We start from the raw sequence: 17,962 nt of genomic DNA on the forward strand, positions 1-17,962 counted from the left end.
TTTGTCTACGTCCCCTTCCCCCCCCCCCCCCCCCCCCCCATTTGCGCGCGTCACAATATAAAACATCCAATTATTAAATAGGTATTGTTTGCAACACAACAACCAAAGTATCATTATTTGGAATAAAATTAATTTATTTTGTCCTATTACCGTACATCGATACCGTACAAAACGCGTCCCGAACTGGGCGGAAAGGCACGCCGTGTGAATAGAAGGTTTTTAGTACAAGAGCATATTACAAGTGCAATATTCAAGAATACTTTGTTTTCAATAGGAACGCATCGGCATGCAATCTGTGTTTTTTTTTTATTCTGCATAACCATCATCATAGACGACTGAATGCGATGGGCGCATCCTTCGTATTAAAGGAATGATGAGAGCTCGTAAGACCAAAGCGCAACTAGAAGCCGAAGAACGGTCGAGCATATGATCATTCTTTGATGGATACCCTGACACTTTCACGGCAAATACCATGAGCCAATAGTGCCACAAGTACCCTTTATATTGTTCTTATTCCCAGCATGGAACATCCCAAGTCTCGACGACTTGAACAATAAATTACTCTCACATCTTGATTGGGGCCAACTTCCGCTGTACAATATTAGTAAACTATTCCTGCTAGTAGATTGTTGCCGTGTCATAGCTCGTCAGACTTCTTGGGCGTGTCCTCGCCTTGTTTTGGCGTGGGGGCTGGCTCTTCTGGTTTTTCGGTCGCTGGTTCTGTTGGGATATCCTTCGCGTCTTCTCCAAGAGGTAATGGTTTCTCGTCACTTTTCTCTTCAGCAACATCGTCCTTCGGCTTACTCTCATCTTTGTCCTTCTCGTCCAGTTCGTCATCTTTACCTGATGGCGTCTTGTGTTTCTTGAACGCTTTCTTTTGCGAGAATCCCTTGCCGTTATCATCGCTTTTGTCTTCTGGTTTCGTCGTGTTGCTGGATGACTTATTGTTGGCGTTGGCTGAAAAAAGGAAACATGTTCTCAGTTGTAAATTCACATGTAAGAGGTATGTAGGAATGTAAAGCTCCCACTATGACTAACGAACTAGACAAACACGCAAACCTTGGGTTTGGACACGTCATGACCTTGGCTAAAACACCTGTACGTTAATAGTCTTGAAATACTTGGCTTCTGACTAATGACCCAGGTTAGCAGTCTTTTCCTGTATCGCTAACCTTTGGTTAACACGTAATACTTGGCTTTGCTGAATGATGACCTACACCAACACGCTTTACCTTGATCGTTAACCTTTGTTCAACACGCTGTACCAGTACGTAAATAGGTACGTAATACTTGGTTTGGATAACTAGTGACCTAGGTTAGCACGCTTTACCTGTATCCGTTAACCTTGGGCTTGGGTACGTAATACTTGGTTTGGCTAACTAGTGACCTAGGTTAGCACTCTTTACCTGTATCTTTAACCTTGGGCTTGGGTACGTAATACTTGGTTTGGCTAACTAGTGACCTAGGTTAGCACTCTTTACCTGTATCTTTAACCTTGGTCTTGGGTACGTAATACTTGGTTTGGCTAACTAGTTACCTAGGCTAGCACGCTTTACCTGTATCGTTAACCTTTGGCTTGGGTACGTAATACTTGGTTTGGCTAACTAGTGACCTAGGTTAGCACTGTTGACCTGTATCGTTAACCTTTGGCTTGGGCACGTAATACTTGGTTTGGCTAACTAGTGACCTAGGCTAGCACGCTTTACCTGTATCGTTAACCTTCGGCTTTGGCTTGGGCACGTAATACTTGGCTTTGTTGAGGAGGTAAAGCAGCTCACGGTCGATCTTGTTCTGTTTGTGCTCTATGTCTCGTGTGAGGAGCACAGGCGCCTCGTGGGGCTCGGTGTCGTCCTGCTTCTTGGTCATCTTCTCCAGCCATTCCTTAAAGCAAAAAAGTTTTCGATGGTTTAGCTATCATATGATAAAGGATTTGATTTAGCTTAGTAAGCAGCATCTTGGCAAGCCAACAAGAACAGTATCAATCTGAAAACAAAACACCTTTGAAGAGTAAGACGAATTAACAGAGCACTGCCTGTGACACAAAAAGCTGTCATATCATTTTTGCCTCCTCATCTTCCTCATTCTACCTGCCCGTTCTATCAACTTCATTGCTCCCTTTAGCGTCCCACAGCTTGCCCTATGACTGTCCTATAGTCTACCACTGCCCGTACTATCCAGGGCTGTGTACTGTCATATCCCCACGTACCTTGGTTTCATTGTTCACTTTGTCCAGTTCCTCGAGGTCCTTGCCCGTGTAGATCTCGTCCTTCTCCGTCATGTTCTTCACCTGCTTCAGGAAAGTGGATGACAGGTTGAGAGACTGGTTTAGTGCTGCTAATGCCTTTGGCCGGGTCTTGTGCTCCTTCATCCGACGTCTGAAATCTGCTGAGATCTTCTTCAGACCGTTGAGCTTCTCATTATAAACCTGAAACAGGATGTCATCGTTAGCGTAAGTGAACTCATTCCTCAAGAAATGCTAAACCTTGAATGCGATGACGCTCGATGTTCTTAAAGAATGCAAATTAGGTTGCCACTTTTCTTGGGTCACTATTAAAAAAACTGCATTCAAGACGTATTTTTCAAGAAAACATTAACTTCTAAAACTAATCCCTAAGAAAATCGTTCAAGCTCCATGTTTCCATGTACCATTTCCAATGAAAATGTTAGACTAGATTAAGATAAATTTCAGTTCCTATTACATAAAGATCTTTGTGCAGCTAAACAATATCTTCTGGCAGGCCAAAGGAAAAGTCATGTGTGCGAACGCGATGTTTCTTCGATTCTGTCCTTTTTTACATAAAACTACGTTTAAACATAGTTTTTTCCCCGCACCCTCTAGACTTACATTAGCAGTGGAGTCCCAGCCGTCCTCGTCCAGCCAATCAGAGGCTGCGGTTAAAGCTTCAGAAATGGTTTCCCTCTCAGCCTCAGTCGAAAGCTTTTCTCCGAGCTCACTATTCATCTCATCACGGACACCAAAGATGTGCGACTCCAGAGCATTCTTAGCTCGCTCATTGGCTGCTTTGGCGTCGTCACGTGCCTGGAGCTCGACCAGTCTGTACGAGAAGCAAGTCTTGGTGAGTTACTATAATTGACTGCTACTCTGAAGAACGTGAAGGGGAATTCTGCCAGTCATACGTCCTTCACGAGACGTGAAGAAATCTAATTACAAAATCTATTCTTGGCCAATTTAGAGGTATTGAAATGTCCAACCTCTTTGGTTGAGCAAAAAATAGTTAAAACTATAAGACATTTAGGATCTGAAATTCAAAGTTTTGATTTTGAAGCATTTTTTTCCATTGTATTCTTATTCGAATAATGTTTCGTACCCTTTTAGCTTACTTCCTAAAACTGTCAAAAAGGCCACAGAAGCACGCATTATAAACCTTTTACCCACAAAATGTAACTCGCTCCTCCCCACGGACCCAAAACACCTAGTAAAGAAAAAGAGAATAACGAAGTACATACTTGGCTCTAGACTTCTCGACGTCCTCGTGTGATGGGTGAACAGCGTCCTCAAGGTCCACGGTCATGGTGAGCGTCTCGCGGACGGTGACTGGCTTGGATGGAGCCTTCTTCTTCGGTGCCTCCTCGGTGGTGTTTGCATCCTGGAAATAGTACAATAGGTTCATGAAGATACTCCCTTGAAGGAGCCTTATCTTTGGATCTGACTGATCGCTTCTCGTCACTGATTATCAATAGCCCAATTTCTAGTTCCCAGTTCTAGTTCCCGCTGGACTTACAGACTAAGGACGCAAAAATACAGTGTGAGCCTCGATTTGAGGCAAATTCATACGTGTACCAGTGGACATCCTCTTGAACTTGGAATAAAACAATGCAGAGACTTGTGAATACTTCATGATCTCGCTGGTATTTGCAAACGATTTACTTAAAACCGAGGCTTGCACTGTGTTAACGAGTTATCAGTGCCTATGACCAGCAGGTACAGTGGAATTCGAAACTGAACTATTAGGTGACATTCCTGTGTAAATCAATGGTGACGAATAAAGAAATATATGCCCGTGGTACAAAAAATCCAGAAGCTTATATTTTCCATCGTTTAAATGGTAATTCAACCATGAAGAAACGAAAAGCATCTAATCATATATGGCACAACACTGCGAATGTTAGCAAAATTTCTAAAATGTGTCGCTTATTGCACGTTTGCAGTGATTACGACGAGCAGACACTCAAGAACATCTTAATGTAATGGCTTACCTTGGGTGCCTCCTTGCCATCTGCCTTTTCTGCCTTCTTGTCCTTGTCAGCCGTGGGTTCCTCCTTCTTCCCCTCCGACTTGCTCTCGTCTCCCTCCTTCTTCCCCTCTGACTTGCTCTCGTCTTCCTTCTTCTCGTCCGGCTTTTTCTCCTCTTCCTTCTTCTCCTCTTTCTTATCTTCTTCTTTCTCTGCTTCCTCATCCTTTGGTTTTTCATTTACGTCATCTGATTTCTCATCTTTGGGTTCATCCGGTTTGGCATCCTTCGAGCCCTTGATAGAAAAAATTGTTCGTAATTCAAATGGGGATAGTAACGAGGATGATACTATAAACTAAAGTGTTAACCGCAAGCCTTTGACACAAATTAAACAGTGTCCTTATTGCATTCAAACGAAACAATAAAATTCCAGATAGTTTTGAGAATTTCGTCTGTGTAAGTCGTTTTTCCAAATAAAATTTTACAATTTCAATTTCGTCGTATTCTTTGACTAGGATTGTGCTAGGTACATAGAAAAAATCCTCCTTTCCTGTCATAGATTTGCGGGACGTTCCCTTATTTTCGAATCCTGAAAAAAGGTACGCTGTAACAAGGAGGGTTATATGTTTTATATTTCTATAGGAGACGCCATATTCTTATAGTGCTTTCACGGTACCTCTTTCGCGTCGTCTGACTTCTCGTTGGATCCCGAAAAGAAGCTGGTTATCTTGCTACCTAGTTCTGAAAGACAACAAAATATAACCAATGGAATGAATAACTGTGTTGACTGTTGTAGTTCAACGTTTATCTTACACATTATATGGCAAATGGAAATTTTGCTCAGTTTCTTTGAATATCACGATAGGAGTTACTTTCTCTTGCGAGGCGATATACATGTTAGCTTGTTAGCACATGGCCCATACGACACATACTCTTTACACGGGTCAATACATGCCATACGCGCGTTGTTTATTAAAAAAAAACACTGTCCTTACAATCCCTTTGTTTGGGGATCACTTGGCTTCAAAGCTTATCGAGTGTTAAACGTGAATTGCGGTCATTTCTCTGACAAACTAGTTCGCCGACATCGCTGATGGCTTCGCCGACAAACCCTTGGTTGTTTCGCCGATAAGTTTTAGTTTTGTCTATCTTCATGCTATTGTACAAGTTCTGTATAGTAAACATTCTGAAAATGTTCTCTAGCACTGATTCTATGAAAACGTTCACTCGATCTGATTCTACTTGAGAGTTATTTATCTTTAACGAGACCCGAATCTGTCCATACATACTCGATAACGTGGACTCGTTCTCGTCCTCGATGTCCTCGGGCATCTTCTCGAACACGGACTCCACTTTGTCGATGTTGAACAGGCCGTTTTCGTCCAGCCTGAAGTAGGCCTTGATCCCCTTGGACTCCCCCTTGGGGGCGTGCTTGTTCAGCGCATCGGCCACGCCCTTCACGCTCACGGTAGACACATTCAACTCGCCAAACATCCTGCGAATACGAAATACTGTAGTTTTAGCCTAGCATCGGCCAAACATCCTGCGAATACGAAATACTGTAGTTTTAGCCTAGCATCGGCCAAACATCCTGCGAATACGAAATACTGTAGTTTTAGCCTAGCATAGGCCAAACACCTTAGCAGCAAGGAGCACAAGTCATAGAAAATCTAGCTTCGGCATGGAAGCAGGCATAATAGCATAGCCACACTTGGAAGTAACCGCGGTAAAAACGGATTGCGTGGCACATTTGTTACGTTTAACGTATAGCACAAATAATTATGTAAAGTATTTTTAAAACGACCACCAAAAAGTTTTTCATTCCGTTTACCAAATCCACTCAAACATCAAATCAGCCTATGGAAATGCCGGATGTTTCGCACAACGCATGACAAAATGGCGGCTCGATAGCCATACTCACGCGAGGTCCGCGGGGTTCATCAAGTCCTCCAGCCCGTTGTACGACACGTGGAACTGGAAGTCGTCGATGTGCTTGTTGAACGTCATGACTTTCTTCTGAGGCACTGTGTTCATGTTGTAATATAGTGTGCGCTTCACGTGCTTCGTGCTTTCGGTGCCGTCCTCGGCCTTCACCTTACGGCTAAACGAGACCTGGCGGCAAACATACGCCTCAGGCTCGTCATCTTACTCATATTGGTATTTTGGATGTTAAAAAAAGGCTACTGTATCAAACCCATGTGTAAGAGGGTATTGGAAAGCGGTGAAACCAAAGAAATAAATCAACGCAAGGTTGAAATGGCATGATATACGACTCTAAGAAAACAGACTACCTTCGTTTCGAACGTCTCAAACCTTGTGTAAGACGCAGCTCATTCCGCAATATAATATACTTTAATATGCTATAAAAGTGCGTCTGAAGTTATGGTTTGTTGCATCGCTTTTGCCCTTATGCTAGACTGGTGTTGGCTAGGGCCTTCCTTGCTTACCTGTATTAGATATATGTTGGTCTCTTCTAGCTTACCTGTATTGGGTATATATTGGCATCTTCTAGCTTACCTGTATTGGGTATATATTGGCATCTTCTAGCTTACCTGTATTGGGTATATGTTGGCATCTTCTAGCTTACCTGTATTGGGTATATGTTGGCCTCTTCTAGCTTACCTGTATTGGGTATATGTTGGCCTCTTCTAGCTTACCTGTATTGGGTATATGTTCGCGTCTTTGATGATGAACTTCTTGACCTTGAAGCCCTTGCCGAGATGTGCTGCTTGGTACACGGCACCTGGTAAAACCATACAAGGCGAGGTCAGCAGACAAATCCTCAAGATTTCAATCATTGACAGACAAAACCTCTAGACATCATTCATTGGCAGACACAACCTCTAGACATTCATTGGCAGACAAATCCTCAAGATTTCAATCATTGACAGACAAAACCTCTAGACAATCATTCATTGGCAGACAAAACCTCTAGACATCATTCATTGGCAGAACAAAACCTCTAGACATCATTCATTGGCAGAACAAAACCTCTAGACATCATTCATTGGCAGAACAAAACCTCTAGACATCATTCATTGGCAGAACAAAACCTCTAGACATCATTCATTGGCAGAACAAAACCTCTAGACATCATTCATTGGCAGACAAAACCTCTAGACATCATTCATTGGCAGAGAAAACCTCTAGACATCATTCATTGGCAGAGAAATCCTCAAGATTTCAATCATTGACAGACAAAACCTCTAGACAATCATTCATTGGCAGACAAAACCTCTAGACATCATTCATTGGCAGAACAAAACCTCTAGATAGCACTCATTGGCAGAACAAAACCTCTAGACATCATTCATTGGCAGAACAAAACCTCTAGACATCATTCATTGGCAGAACAAAACCTCTAGACATCATTCATTGGCAGAACAAAACCTCTAGACATCATTCATTGGCAGAACAAAACCTCTAGACATCATTCATTGGCAGAACAAAACCTCTAGACATCATTCATTGGCAGAACAAAACCTCTAGACATCATTCATTGGCAGAACAAAACCTCTAGACATCATTCATTGGCAGAACAAAACCTCTAGACATCATTCATTGGCAGAACAAAACCTCTAGACATCATTCATTGGCAGAACAAAACCTCTAGACATCATTCATTGGCAGAACAAAACCTCTAGACATCATTCATTGGCAGAACAAAACCTCTAGACATCATTCATTGGCAGAACAAAACCTCTAGACATCATTCATTGGCAGACAAAACCTCGAGATATCACTTATTGGCAGACAAAACCTCTAGACATCACTTATTGGCAGAGAAAACCTCTAGACATCACTTATTGGCAGACAAAACCTCTAGACATCATTTCATTGGCAGACAAAACCTCTAGACATCACTTGTTGGCAGACAAAACCTCTAGACATTCATTGGCAGACAAATCCTCTAGATATCATTCGTTGGCAGACAAAACCTCTAGACATCATTTCATTGACAGACAAAACCTCTAGACATCATTTATTGACAGACAAATCCTCTAGATATCATTCGTTGGCAGACAAATCCTCTAGACATCATTCGTTGGCAGACAAAACCTCTAGACATCATTTCATTGACAGAAAAAACCTCTAGACATCATTTATTGACAGACAAAACCTCTAGACATTCATTGGCAGACAAATCCTCTAGATATCATTAATTGACAGACAAAACCTCTAGACATCATTCATTGGCAGACAAATCCTCTAGATATCATTCACTGACAGACAAAACCTCTGGACATAATTCATTGGCAGACGTGCTGGCATACCTAGCGCTGCAGCTTCATCAGCATTGATATTCTTCGCTAGTTCTGGTCTACAAAAACAACACATAAACACGTCAAATAAAATCGCAAAAGTGGTTGGGTATAGATGTATTTTATGGGAAAAGCGCCAACTTCAGCAGTATTATGGGCAAGCTTTCCTTCGTTGGCCACAGGCCACAGTACAAGCTATTTCCGAGTATCATCCAAAAAAGGGACACAAGCAGTACAGCTTCGTCGGGCCCTGCAGAGATGCTTGCACTGTTTATATGGGTCTTATATCTTATACTAGCTGCTTACTTTTTGACAGCCCTGAGAAGTGCATCCTGGACCTTAGGTACACGGATTCCTCCACCAACCAGAACAACGCTATCTATATCATTCTGAACGGGTCAAAAAAAGCATACAACAGTCAGTAAAGTTCTTAGAGACCTCTATTTAACCAGGGAAGTGTTCGCCATAGTCATCCAACCCATTGGGCTCTCTGAAATGCCAGTTAAGCATACCCTCTTTTTGAGGGTTAAAGATGGCGAAAATTACTCGCATCTCACCAAAATGTCTGGAATTTTCTTCCTGTAAAAAAAACCCTGTAAATTTACGTGGAACTGATTTCAGATTTTTTGCTCTTTTTTTCCCTACAGTTTTTCCTTATGACACACGACAAGGTAAAGAAGTAGTAAAAAAAGTCGGTAAAAAGGGCCAGCCCTCACCATAGTCATGGAGGCCGATTTGAGCGCCCTGTTGACGGGGCCAGCCACGCGGTCAAACAAGTCCTGGCACATTTCCTCCAGTTCCTCACGAGTCACCTTCACGCGGAAATCCTTGCCGTCAAACACCCCCTCAATCTGTGAATGAATACACAACTTATTAAAACACACACTGGATCTGTGAATAAATACACAAATTATCAAAACACACACTCGATCTGAGAATGAATACACGACTTATCAAAACACACACTCGATCTATGAATGAATACACGACTTATCAAAACACACCCTCGATCTAGGAATAATAAACCACCTATCTAATACTGCCCATCGTTATCATGAATTCCATATTATAAAAACGCCAGAATTATTCATTAAAATTAGGATTATCAGGAATCCCTTAACAAGGTGCGCAGAAGTCATATAGAAGTTATATATTATAAAAAAATAGCTAAGCTGGCGATACTCTTATAAGAAAATACACAGCTTTTGTTGACCCCTAGCTATGCTCTTGTAAGCCCAGTGTTTGTCTAGGTCCCAGAGTATATCTACAATGCAAGGTTCTCTTACCTGGGCAAAGATCTCGTTGTTGGCACTCAACACTTGCTTGACCCTCAAGGCTTCCTTGTAGAACTTCGCCATAGCACGGGAAGACTGTGTCACCTCCCCTTTAAATTTGTAGTTTTTCTACAAGACAAGAACATTAGACATGCTTTTATGAAGATATTTGAGTGGTATAGCAAAACAGGAGAACACTGTATCTATTCATCATTCATTTAAAAAAATGTTGATAGTTTTATCTAGGCAATAATATCTATCAATGATATCCTAAGGCAAAAAAGAGGTGAGAACAACATGACGAAGAAAAGTAAGACCATGGATGACACTGAGGAGGACAACGGAGAGAGAGAGGAGAGATGGTAGATGTGGCACTTGGGAGGAGGTGCGAGTTGTGGAAGAAGATAGAGGGGGAAATGGGGGAGTTTTGTAAAAGGCCCTATGTGCCATGAGGCATTCAGCTAACAGAAAACAGTTAGGTATATTTACCTATGATGACAATGGGAAAGGAATAGGAACCATGTAAGGATCGTGAAGTTTGACGTTCCTTGTGGATTTACCTTAAAGAGTTGGACAAGGTGGTCCCTCAGACGCATATCAATGGCATGGCCTCCGAGTGTGCGATCAAACCTAACATACAATACAGTGAGTATTTGAATTATTTTAAAAAAGCAAAAAAGAGTTTGTGGAGGTTGGAGTTTAAAAAGCCTCGCTTACTGTTATGCTTAGAAATAACAATTTGATACTTTTCTTTATTTTACCACTAGAACTTTAGTGTATCCTCCCTCTTTCTTTCACTCCCTCCCCCTCCCCACTGCCTCCACCAAGTCTGTATTACGACCCTTTGGTATGTTCAACCCATCCCCCACCCCCACAAACAGTGGGGAAGCAGTGCAAGACCTTTCATAAGCTTCCACCAGCCATGGAACCCCAAAAGGGAGTAAACCACCCCCGTCCTCCCTCCATAGTGAGATTTTGGATCGTACTCACCCTATCCCTTTGATAACAAGTTGTGGAGCAGTTTCACTTATTCCTCTGTCTTTAGTTTTTGTCATACTATAACCTAAGAGGGTAATAAGACAGGTTAAAATAAATGGATAATAGTTAAAGGTCAGTCATTCTTTTATACTTTCAAGAAATTCATGGAGACATGTAACTAACCTACAATGGTTGCGACTGTACTACTTGCTCCCATGTCATAGAACATGAAATGCTGTTAACAAAGACCACAACCATTCATCAAAATACATTAGACATTACGCACACAAATAATTAGAAAGCTTAGAAATGCTTTGGTAAGGCAAAGATTATTATACTATAGGGAGTACTGTATTTATAAAATACACTAAGGGATGGAAGTAAGGTACATGGGGGGTGGCTCCTAAATTTTTTAACCACCCAAAGGGCGGGGAGGGCAGGCTTTTAAAAATTGGTCCTTTAAACTGCATCTGAAGGAATCAAAGCAACTTCCTCCAAACCGGTTCATTAATCAATATCTGATATCACCTATGTCAGTAGAAACGCTCTTACTCCAAAAAAATTTTTCTACAAATCCCGGATTTTCTATTTTTTGAGTAGGCCAGTCTGTAAAACACCTTTGTCGCTGACCGAGAAATTGATAGCGGGCCACGTGGTGCGAAAGTTGGCGTTGCATTTTATTCTATGTTCTCTGTAAGCTCGCGCTCGGGAAAATGTGTGAATTTTAAAGCGCTTGTGAGTTGTCATGAGAAAGTGGATAACCTCTTTTCATAAAGAAATTACTACACAAAAACTAAACAGTTGAAAAATACATAAAACTAAGTAAGTTAAGCTGTGAAATTGCTTTTGAAATTTTTACTTTACCAACTGTCAATCGCGCACGCGTTGGTGTCATGTCAGGGCTGTTTACAAATGTTTTCCAAAGAAAAATCCCCAAGATGACTATGCAACTAACCAATTTTTCGTAACTTAGGTCTTATATCATCAAGTGTTTTCAAATAATCGAGTACTGTATGACATTTTATCCATATATCCCAGCTGAAATATCTATTGAATTCAATCTTAAGCATATTTTGAGCTTGGATGCATTCGATTGCTTGGATGAGTGTCATCGAGAACGTCACATACAATTGCGTCCTGTGAAATCATTGCTAAGTATTTATTATTGTATCTGTCGAAAACATGGGTCCTTTAAAATTTCATTTTGTTGTCAGTGTAAAATGACATTCAAATAAGGTGTTGTCCATTCAAATACCTAAAGGACCCAGGTTTTAGCGAGATTGCCCTCATTTTGTACAAGGTGTTAAATTTCACATCGCAGCAATGGCCCTATGTTCAGTCCTGTCCTGTGAGCTAATTGGTTACAAAATCATATCAAGCATACCAATGCCATGAATTTAGACTAATCAGATAGAATAACACGCAATCTAATAGTTTGTTATCTTAAGCAATAGTAGCAAAACCGAACACGTTCAGCAGTTTTAGCATTTCTACTATGAGACAGGAAGACACAGGCGATGCTCCTGGAAAACAAGATGTTACTAAAGTAAAGTGCAAGTAATGGCCAAGAATGTGGGTCCTTTAGCATTTCAATTAGTTGTCAAGGTAGTATGGCATTCAAATAAAATGTTGTCCATTCAAATACCTAAAGGACCCAGGCCCTCATTTTATAAGGTGTAAAAACTTTGTATCGCAGCAATGGCGCCGTGTTGCATTGTAAACTTGATGGAAAAACCACTCTAAAGATCCCAATTTCTAGTTTATATCACTCAAATATGTCCACCCAACAATCTGCAAATTATCTTTAGATTTTAAGGTGTTCATTTTCAAAGACAACGTATGAAATATAGTGATTTCTATTATGGTTATTCTCGCACAACATAATCTTCTGCTTCTCAAAGGTCTCCTTATTTGGTGATACTTTCGCGCCAATTCGAGCATTGACCGTGAGGGGACTGGTGTAGTAAGTGTTTCAAGATGCCCACCTTTTGAAAGCCTTTAGAATATTTGGAATTGACTGCAAAAAATATTTTTTGGGTAAGAGTAATTCAACTAGTATAAGAGATGTTAAATATTGATAAATAAACCGGTTTGGGTGATGTTGCTTGATTCCTTCAGATGCACTTCAAGGGGAGCTCTGAGTCCAACTGAAATCCTGGGGGTTGTTAAAGGGGAAGTGTGCTGAGTCAAAATCACCATCATAGGAATTGAACACTCACTTTTTATTCATTTTTTTTAAACGCAAAGGACAAAAAAGGGAGAGGGTGACCGTGTCTCTCTACAGTACTGTTCATGGCTGTTTCACTGTGGTTATAATGCCTACCTTTTCAAGAGTATCATTGAAGGATTTCTGCTGGAAAAGTCCATAATTCAAGGCCACTGATGTAAGAAGAAATCATATAAGCACAATATGGAAAGTTGTAAATGCAGCAAAACTTTTTTTACAATAGCTGAAGAGAAAGGGTTGGTGGGGCACTGAACAAATTGCAATTTTTTATCTCTGCCCCCCCCCCCCCTATGTCTCTCTGTTTCTCCTTCAAAGTGTACTACCATAATTGACAACATAAAAATCTTAAATACAGGACTCTCATATACAGGATACTCTACAATACTGTGTACATGAACATGATTTTCAAGTCCCTTATAAAAACTGTACTTTCCCCAGCTAGTTCTGTTTAGTGAACTGTATTGTAACCAAACTTGACCTGGGAAGATAATTATTATTACCTGCAGTGTTTGAATTCATGATCTGAAGAACATTTAGACCAACTAACTCGGCAGCCCTGAAAAAGAACAAAACGATTAGTGAGAGGTAAATACAGTACACCTATACTTTTTGCTTGATCTATTATCGCCTCACAATTACCAAAAACAGTGGTTCATAATAACATGGACTGGCTCAAAATAACATGGACTAACTCGAATTACCCCCGAGGTCAATAGTTGTCCCCTCTGAGCCAATCAGATTACGAGCTGTCAACGGGCTACTTGAGCACTGCAAAAGTTGTCCGCAACCGCAATTTTTGTCAAGAGTTATCCAATCATCCCTTAAATCCAGGACAAAAATTGCTGGCATGGCGAAAACTTGCCTCACTTAAGCACATGTTCACCAATTCTAGTGATTCCCAGCTCCAGAAGGGCACAATACGTGGTCCTGAGCATTTCCCTTAGGTAGATATGATCAGCGTTGGGTTTCAAGCGGCACTCTTCAGTTTTGATTCACCAACATCAACGGTTTAAGAACTCCTATTCTAGAATAGGAATTCTGTAACCGGGATGAGCATACCGAGGACGTTATTCCTTAGTGAATATATCGAACAAACGAAAGAAATATCTTACAAGAGCAGAAACGCTCTTTATCATGAGCCTGGCGACATTAAGTTGAGTCTACACTATTTGTGATGCAGCCACATTTGTTTATTCAAGAACGCGAACCGACTCGGTAATGACTCCTTCGGGAGGAATATGTATACTGCAAATTATCCAAGTATTTTTGTCGATCTTGGGAACAATTTCAGAATAAGAATTGCTCACCTTGATTTCTAAAGAAAGAGGCATCATATAATTGAACGAAATTATATGGCAGGGTGTTTCGTATATTGGTACATTGGTACAACTACCAATGTCATTCTCACCCAAACACTAAAAGTATATGTGCTAGTATTTTGGGAATACCTGAGAAGAGCCCTTCTCTCTGCTTGATTGAAGAATGGAGGGACGGTGAGGACAACATCTTTGATTGGGTGATCTGGTGAAAGAATCAATTTTAGATTATGTCTATTAAATGTCAGTTTTATACTGTTAATCCACAAGCAAATAAAACATGTAAAGATGACAGATGTTTACCTGCAAATTGCTCTCCTATGAATCGCGAGTGGTTGAGGATCATTCCCATCAACTCCTCAGGGGTGAATGTGACATCACTGCCATAAAAGAAAAAAAAAGAACAATATTAAATAAACTAGCATTGTAAACAAGTGTTTTTACTGTACAAACTGTCAAAGAATGAAAACATGTTTCAAGTTTCAAAGCCTACAAAACATCATATAAAAAATAAAAAATAATGACTTAAAGGAAAAAACATGAAGAAATGTGTCTGAAGTTTTGTCTTCTACTTAAGAAAAATGTTTCTTTATAAACATGGATATTAGGTATAAAAATAATGGCAAACGATATGTGTTATCAAATGTGATTTTTGATGGCTCATATACTGTAGGCATAATCAAAACAGGATATGGTTAGACATGAAACATGATGTGATGGTATAAAGGTTTTCTGCTTCAATGTTGTTTCATGAACTTTTTATTGGAGTCACTTGTTATAAGAGCTACAGTATTGACAAATTATCAGTCTTCACCTGTCATGTCTGAATACCACATTGCCGGTAGTTTTGTCTTCTTCTAATTTATACCATGGAAATCTATGGAAAATAATAACAGTCTAAGTCATGATAACAAATACCATGAAACAACAAACATTTTCAATTGCATCTCTTGGTTTATTACATACAATTATACCCACTTCTAATACTGGACACAAAAAACTCCTCAACTACTGTACATATTGTATTGATTGTGTTTTTAGAAGGGAGACTTTTTGTATTAATGTATTTCCCTCCTCCCGCTAGCCTGCAGTAGTACTATAGTTCTATGATCTCAATGGACCACACACTAAACGAAGGGGATTCCCCAAAATCCCCCAACTCCACCGGCTGCAGGTGTTACTAGAAGGATAAAACTTATTGCAGATGATCTTGCAAATTGAAAAAAGAGTATTAACAAACAGACCTATGAGATTATTTACCTTTGTTGGTAGTTCTTAACATGGGGGTTATCAAGTTTCTTGCCAAGTAGATCATGGAGATAGATGTAAGATTTGTCAGGGTGCATAACAGACTGGAAAAATAAATTATCAACATTAATCTCATATTTACATTAAAGACCTCTTGAAATCAAAGTAATAATCAAAATTGATAATACTGCTTTGCCTTTTCCATTCACATTATAAAAATTTGGCAAACTTCTCTTCTTTCAAAATACCACGCTTTTACAGTATTTCGGCTTGACATGGATTCGAAGGGATTAACAAATTATAGATAGGCCTATGTTTGAAGTGTGAGAATATAAAAAAAGGGAGGCTCACAATTCAGGTTGTTCTTTAGCTGGTATCTTAGGTTGTAACGCAGTTGAGTTGGTGATATTATTAGCCAGACATCAATCACATGGCAGCAACAACACACCTCCAAATGCTTTTGGCTTAACCATGTTGTACTGTTATAGTGAGTAGCTCCATTTGTTTCATTTGTTTAATTAATATATTTATTTATTAATAATCTAATTTGGATATTTCCTTCAATAATACATACCACTGCTAGTGCTCCATCAGAAAATAGTCTTTCCTTATTACGCAAGGACACAGCCATAGGTGTTTTTCTTCTGGACTCCCTGGAAAAAGTAAAGTAATGCAATGATACCATGGCTATAACATAAAAAGCAATCAAATAAAAACAAAGTAATGATTATACTTACTTATTTAAGGCTATTTCCATAGGAATACCAGGCTATTGATAAATAAACAAAACACTTTAAAATGTTGCCACAAAATCTTATGTACATATGTATGTAGCAGACGAGAATAGCAAACCATTTCACTGTTGCAGTTAAAAATGTGTCTGAAATGATTACTTTAAAATAATCACAAAAATGTTTATTTCATACCTTGACTATAGCAATTTTCATGAATTGACTTCCTAAGTCAACAGACATGACAGCCAACCCATCTAAAAGTCAAAACAATATCACTTAGAGGATCACATTATAAGGTTATGTTCTATACAAGTCATACCATGATCCCCATCTAAAAGTCAAAACAATATCTCTTAGAGGATCACATTATAAGGTTATGTTCTATACAAGTCATACCATGATCCCCATCTAAAAGTCAAAACAATATCACTTAGAGGATCACATTATAAGGTTATGTTCTATACAAGTCATACCATGATCCCCATCTAAAAGTCAAAACAATATCACTTAGAGGATCACATTATAAGGTTATGTTCTATACAAGTCATACCAAGATCCCCATGACCTATAAATTATTGAGACAACCATCAATCATCTTTATGGTAAGCGCAGATTAATATCATAAGCACTATCACTGCCACCAACATCATTATTTCATTAAGTAATACTGTATCATTATCATTATGTTAACCAACATCATCATCATCACTAAATCATTATCATCAGCAATATATGATACTTAATCTTATGATTACTGTATCTTCATTGCTACTTACCTGATGCTGCAAAGAAGTATGACAGAACTAACAAGGCTGAAACACAACTGACCAACACCTTCACAGAAGGCATGCCTGAAACATCAAAACAATGAAACTAATGAATTGTGAATACATAAGCATAGAATAATGGAATTGGACTTTTGTCTCTGAGGTAATGCACTAGATAATACAACATGTGTGATTAAAAATAAACACTTAAGGATATGAGATTATGTCTCCAATATCTGTTACATCAGACATTGAGAAAGTGGCCAATTTTGATTGGTTACAAAGCCAGCTGCTATGATGAAATACTTGACTGTTTTACAAATACAGAGTCACTAAAAGGCAGAGCTATTGGGTTAAGTGCATCAATCACTATCCATATAGATAGCGTTTTTATAAGACTTATTTAATTCTTCCCAGTGATCAACTGAATATTTTATTTTTGACGGTGTGTTTCAAAACACTGAGAATGAATGGGAAAAAAATCGGTCAAAAAGCCATTTAGATTTCGTGCACATGATTTTGTTATATACGATCCCAATTCCACATGGAGCGTTCTTGGAATTTAGTATAAGCTATCAGTATATTTGTGATTCATTCTACATCCGGTACACTAAATTCAGTTTTAAACTCACAGGGAAATTCGCCGGTAGCTACATTTGAAAGACGGAGTACGCTCCGATCAAGACAGAGATACCCGAGGCATTCAAACCAGCATTTTCACTCAAAATACTGAAAATCATAGCCATCAAACACTTACCTATATTTTATAAGTGTGGTTTTAGCGTATTTTTGGCCAGTTGTACGTAGATTTGTGTGATGACAGTGAAAAATTTTCCACCATTTACAGGCAAGTGTCCGCACGCGGCGAGCTCTGATTGGTCAATTACGCTACGAGCGAGACTAGACACTAGTGATGCCGGCAGATGCCCGCGATAGTTTAGTCAGCAGGACTGCGAAGCAAAG

General features: G+C 39.6%; 1 protein-coding gene across 1 annotated transcript; it reads right to left on the bottom strand.

The window, feature by feature from the left end:
- Positions 1-116: 116 nt before the first annotated feature.
- Positions 117-17,891, bottom strand: LOC5506606 (hypoxia up-regulated protein 1). Its single transcript, XM_048731984.1, has 28 exons — positions 17,757-17,891; positions 17,009-17,083; positions 16,425-16,486; positions 16,236-16,267; positions 16,073-16,151; positions 15,511-15,602; positions 15,065-15,127; positions 14,554-14,630; positions 14,383-14,455; positions 13,435-13,490; positions 13,031-13,086; positions 10,891-10,942; positions 10,720-10,792; positions 10,290-10,359; positions 9,742-9,858; positions 9,172-9,306; positions 8,762-8,844; positions 8,468-8,514; positions 6,851-6,936; positions 6,115-6,305; positions 5,483-5,688; positions 4,870-4,934; positions 4,219-4,488; positions 3,469-3,608; positions 2,846-3,056; positions 2,207-2,425; positions 1,707-1,881; positions 117-957 (listed from the first exon to the last, which is right to left on the bottom strand). The coding sequence occupies exons 2-28, from the start codon at positions 17,079-17,081 to the stop codon at positions 638-640; spliced, it is 3,123 nt and encodes a 1,040-aa protein (XP_048587941.1). The 5' UTR covers positions 17,082-17,083; positions 17,757-17,891; the 3' UTR covers positions 117-637.
- Positions 17,892-17,962: the final 71 nt, after the last annotated feature.

This window comes from Nematostella vectensis, chromosome 9 (genome assembly GCF_932526225.1).
Source record: "Nematostella vectensis chromosome 9, jaNemVect1.1, whole genome shotgun sequence".
In the NCBI taxonomy this organism is placed as follows: domain Eukaryota; kingdom Metazoa; phylum Cnidaria; class Anthozoa; order Actiniaria; family Edwardsiidae; genus Nematostella; species Nematostella vectensis.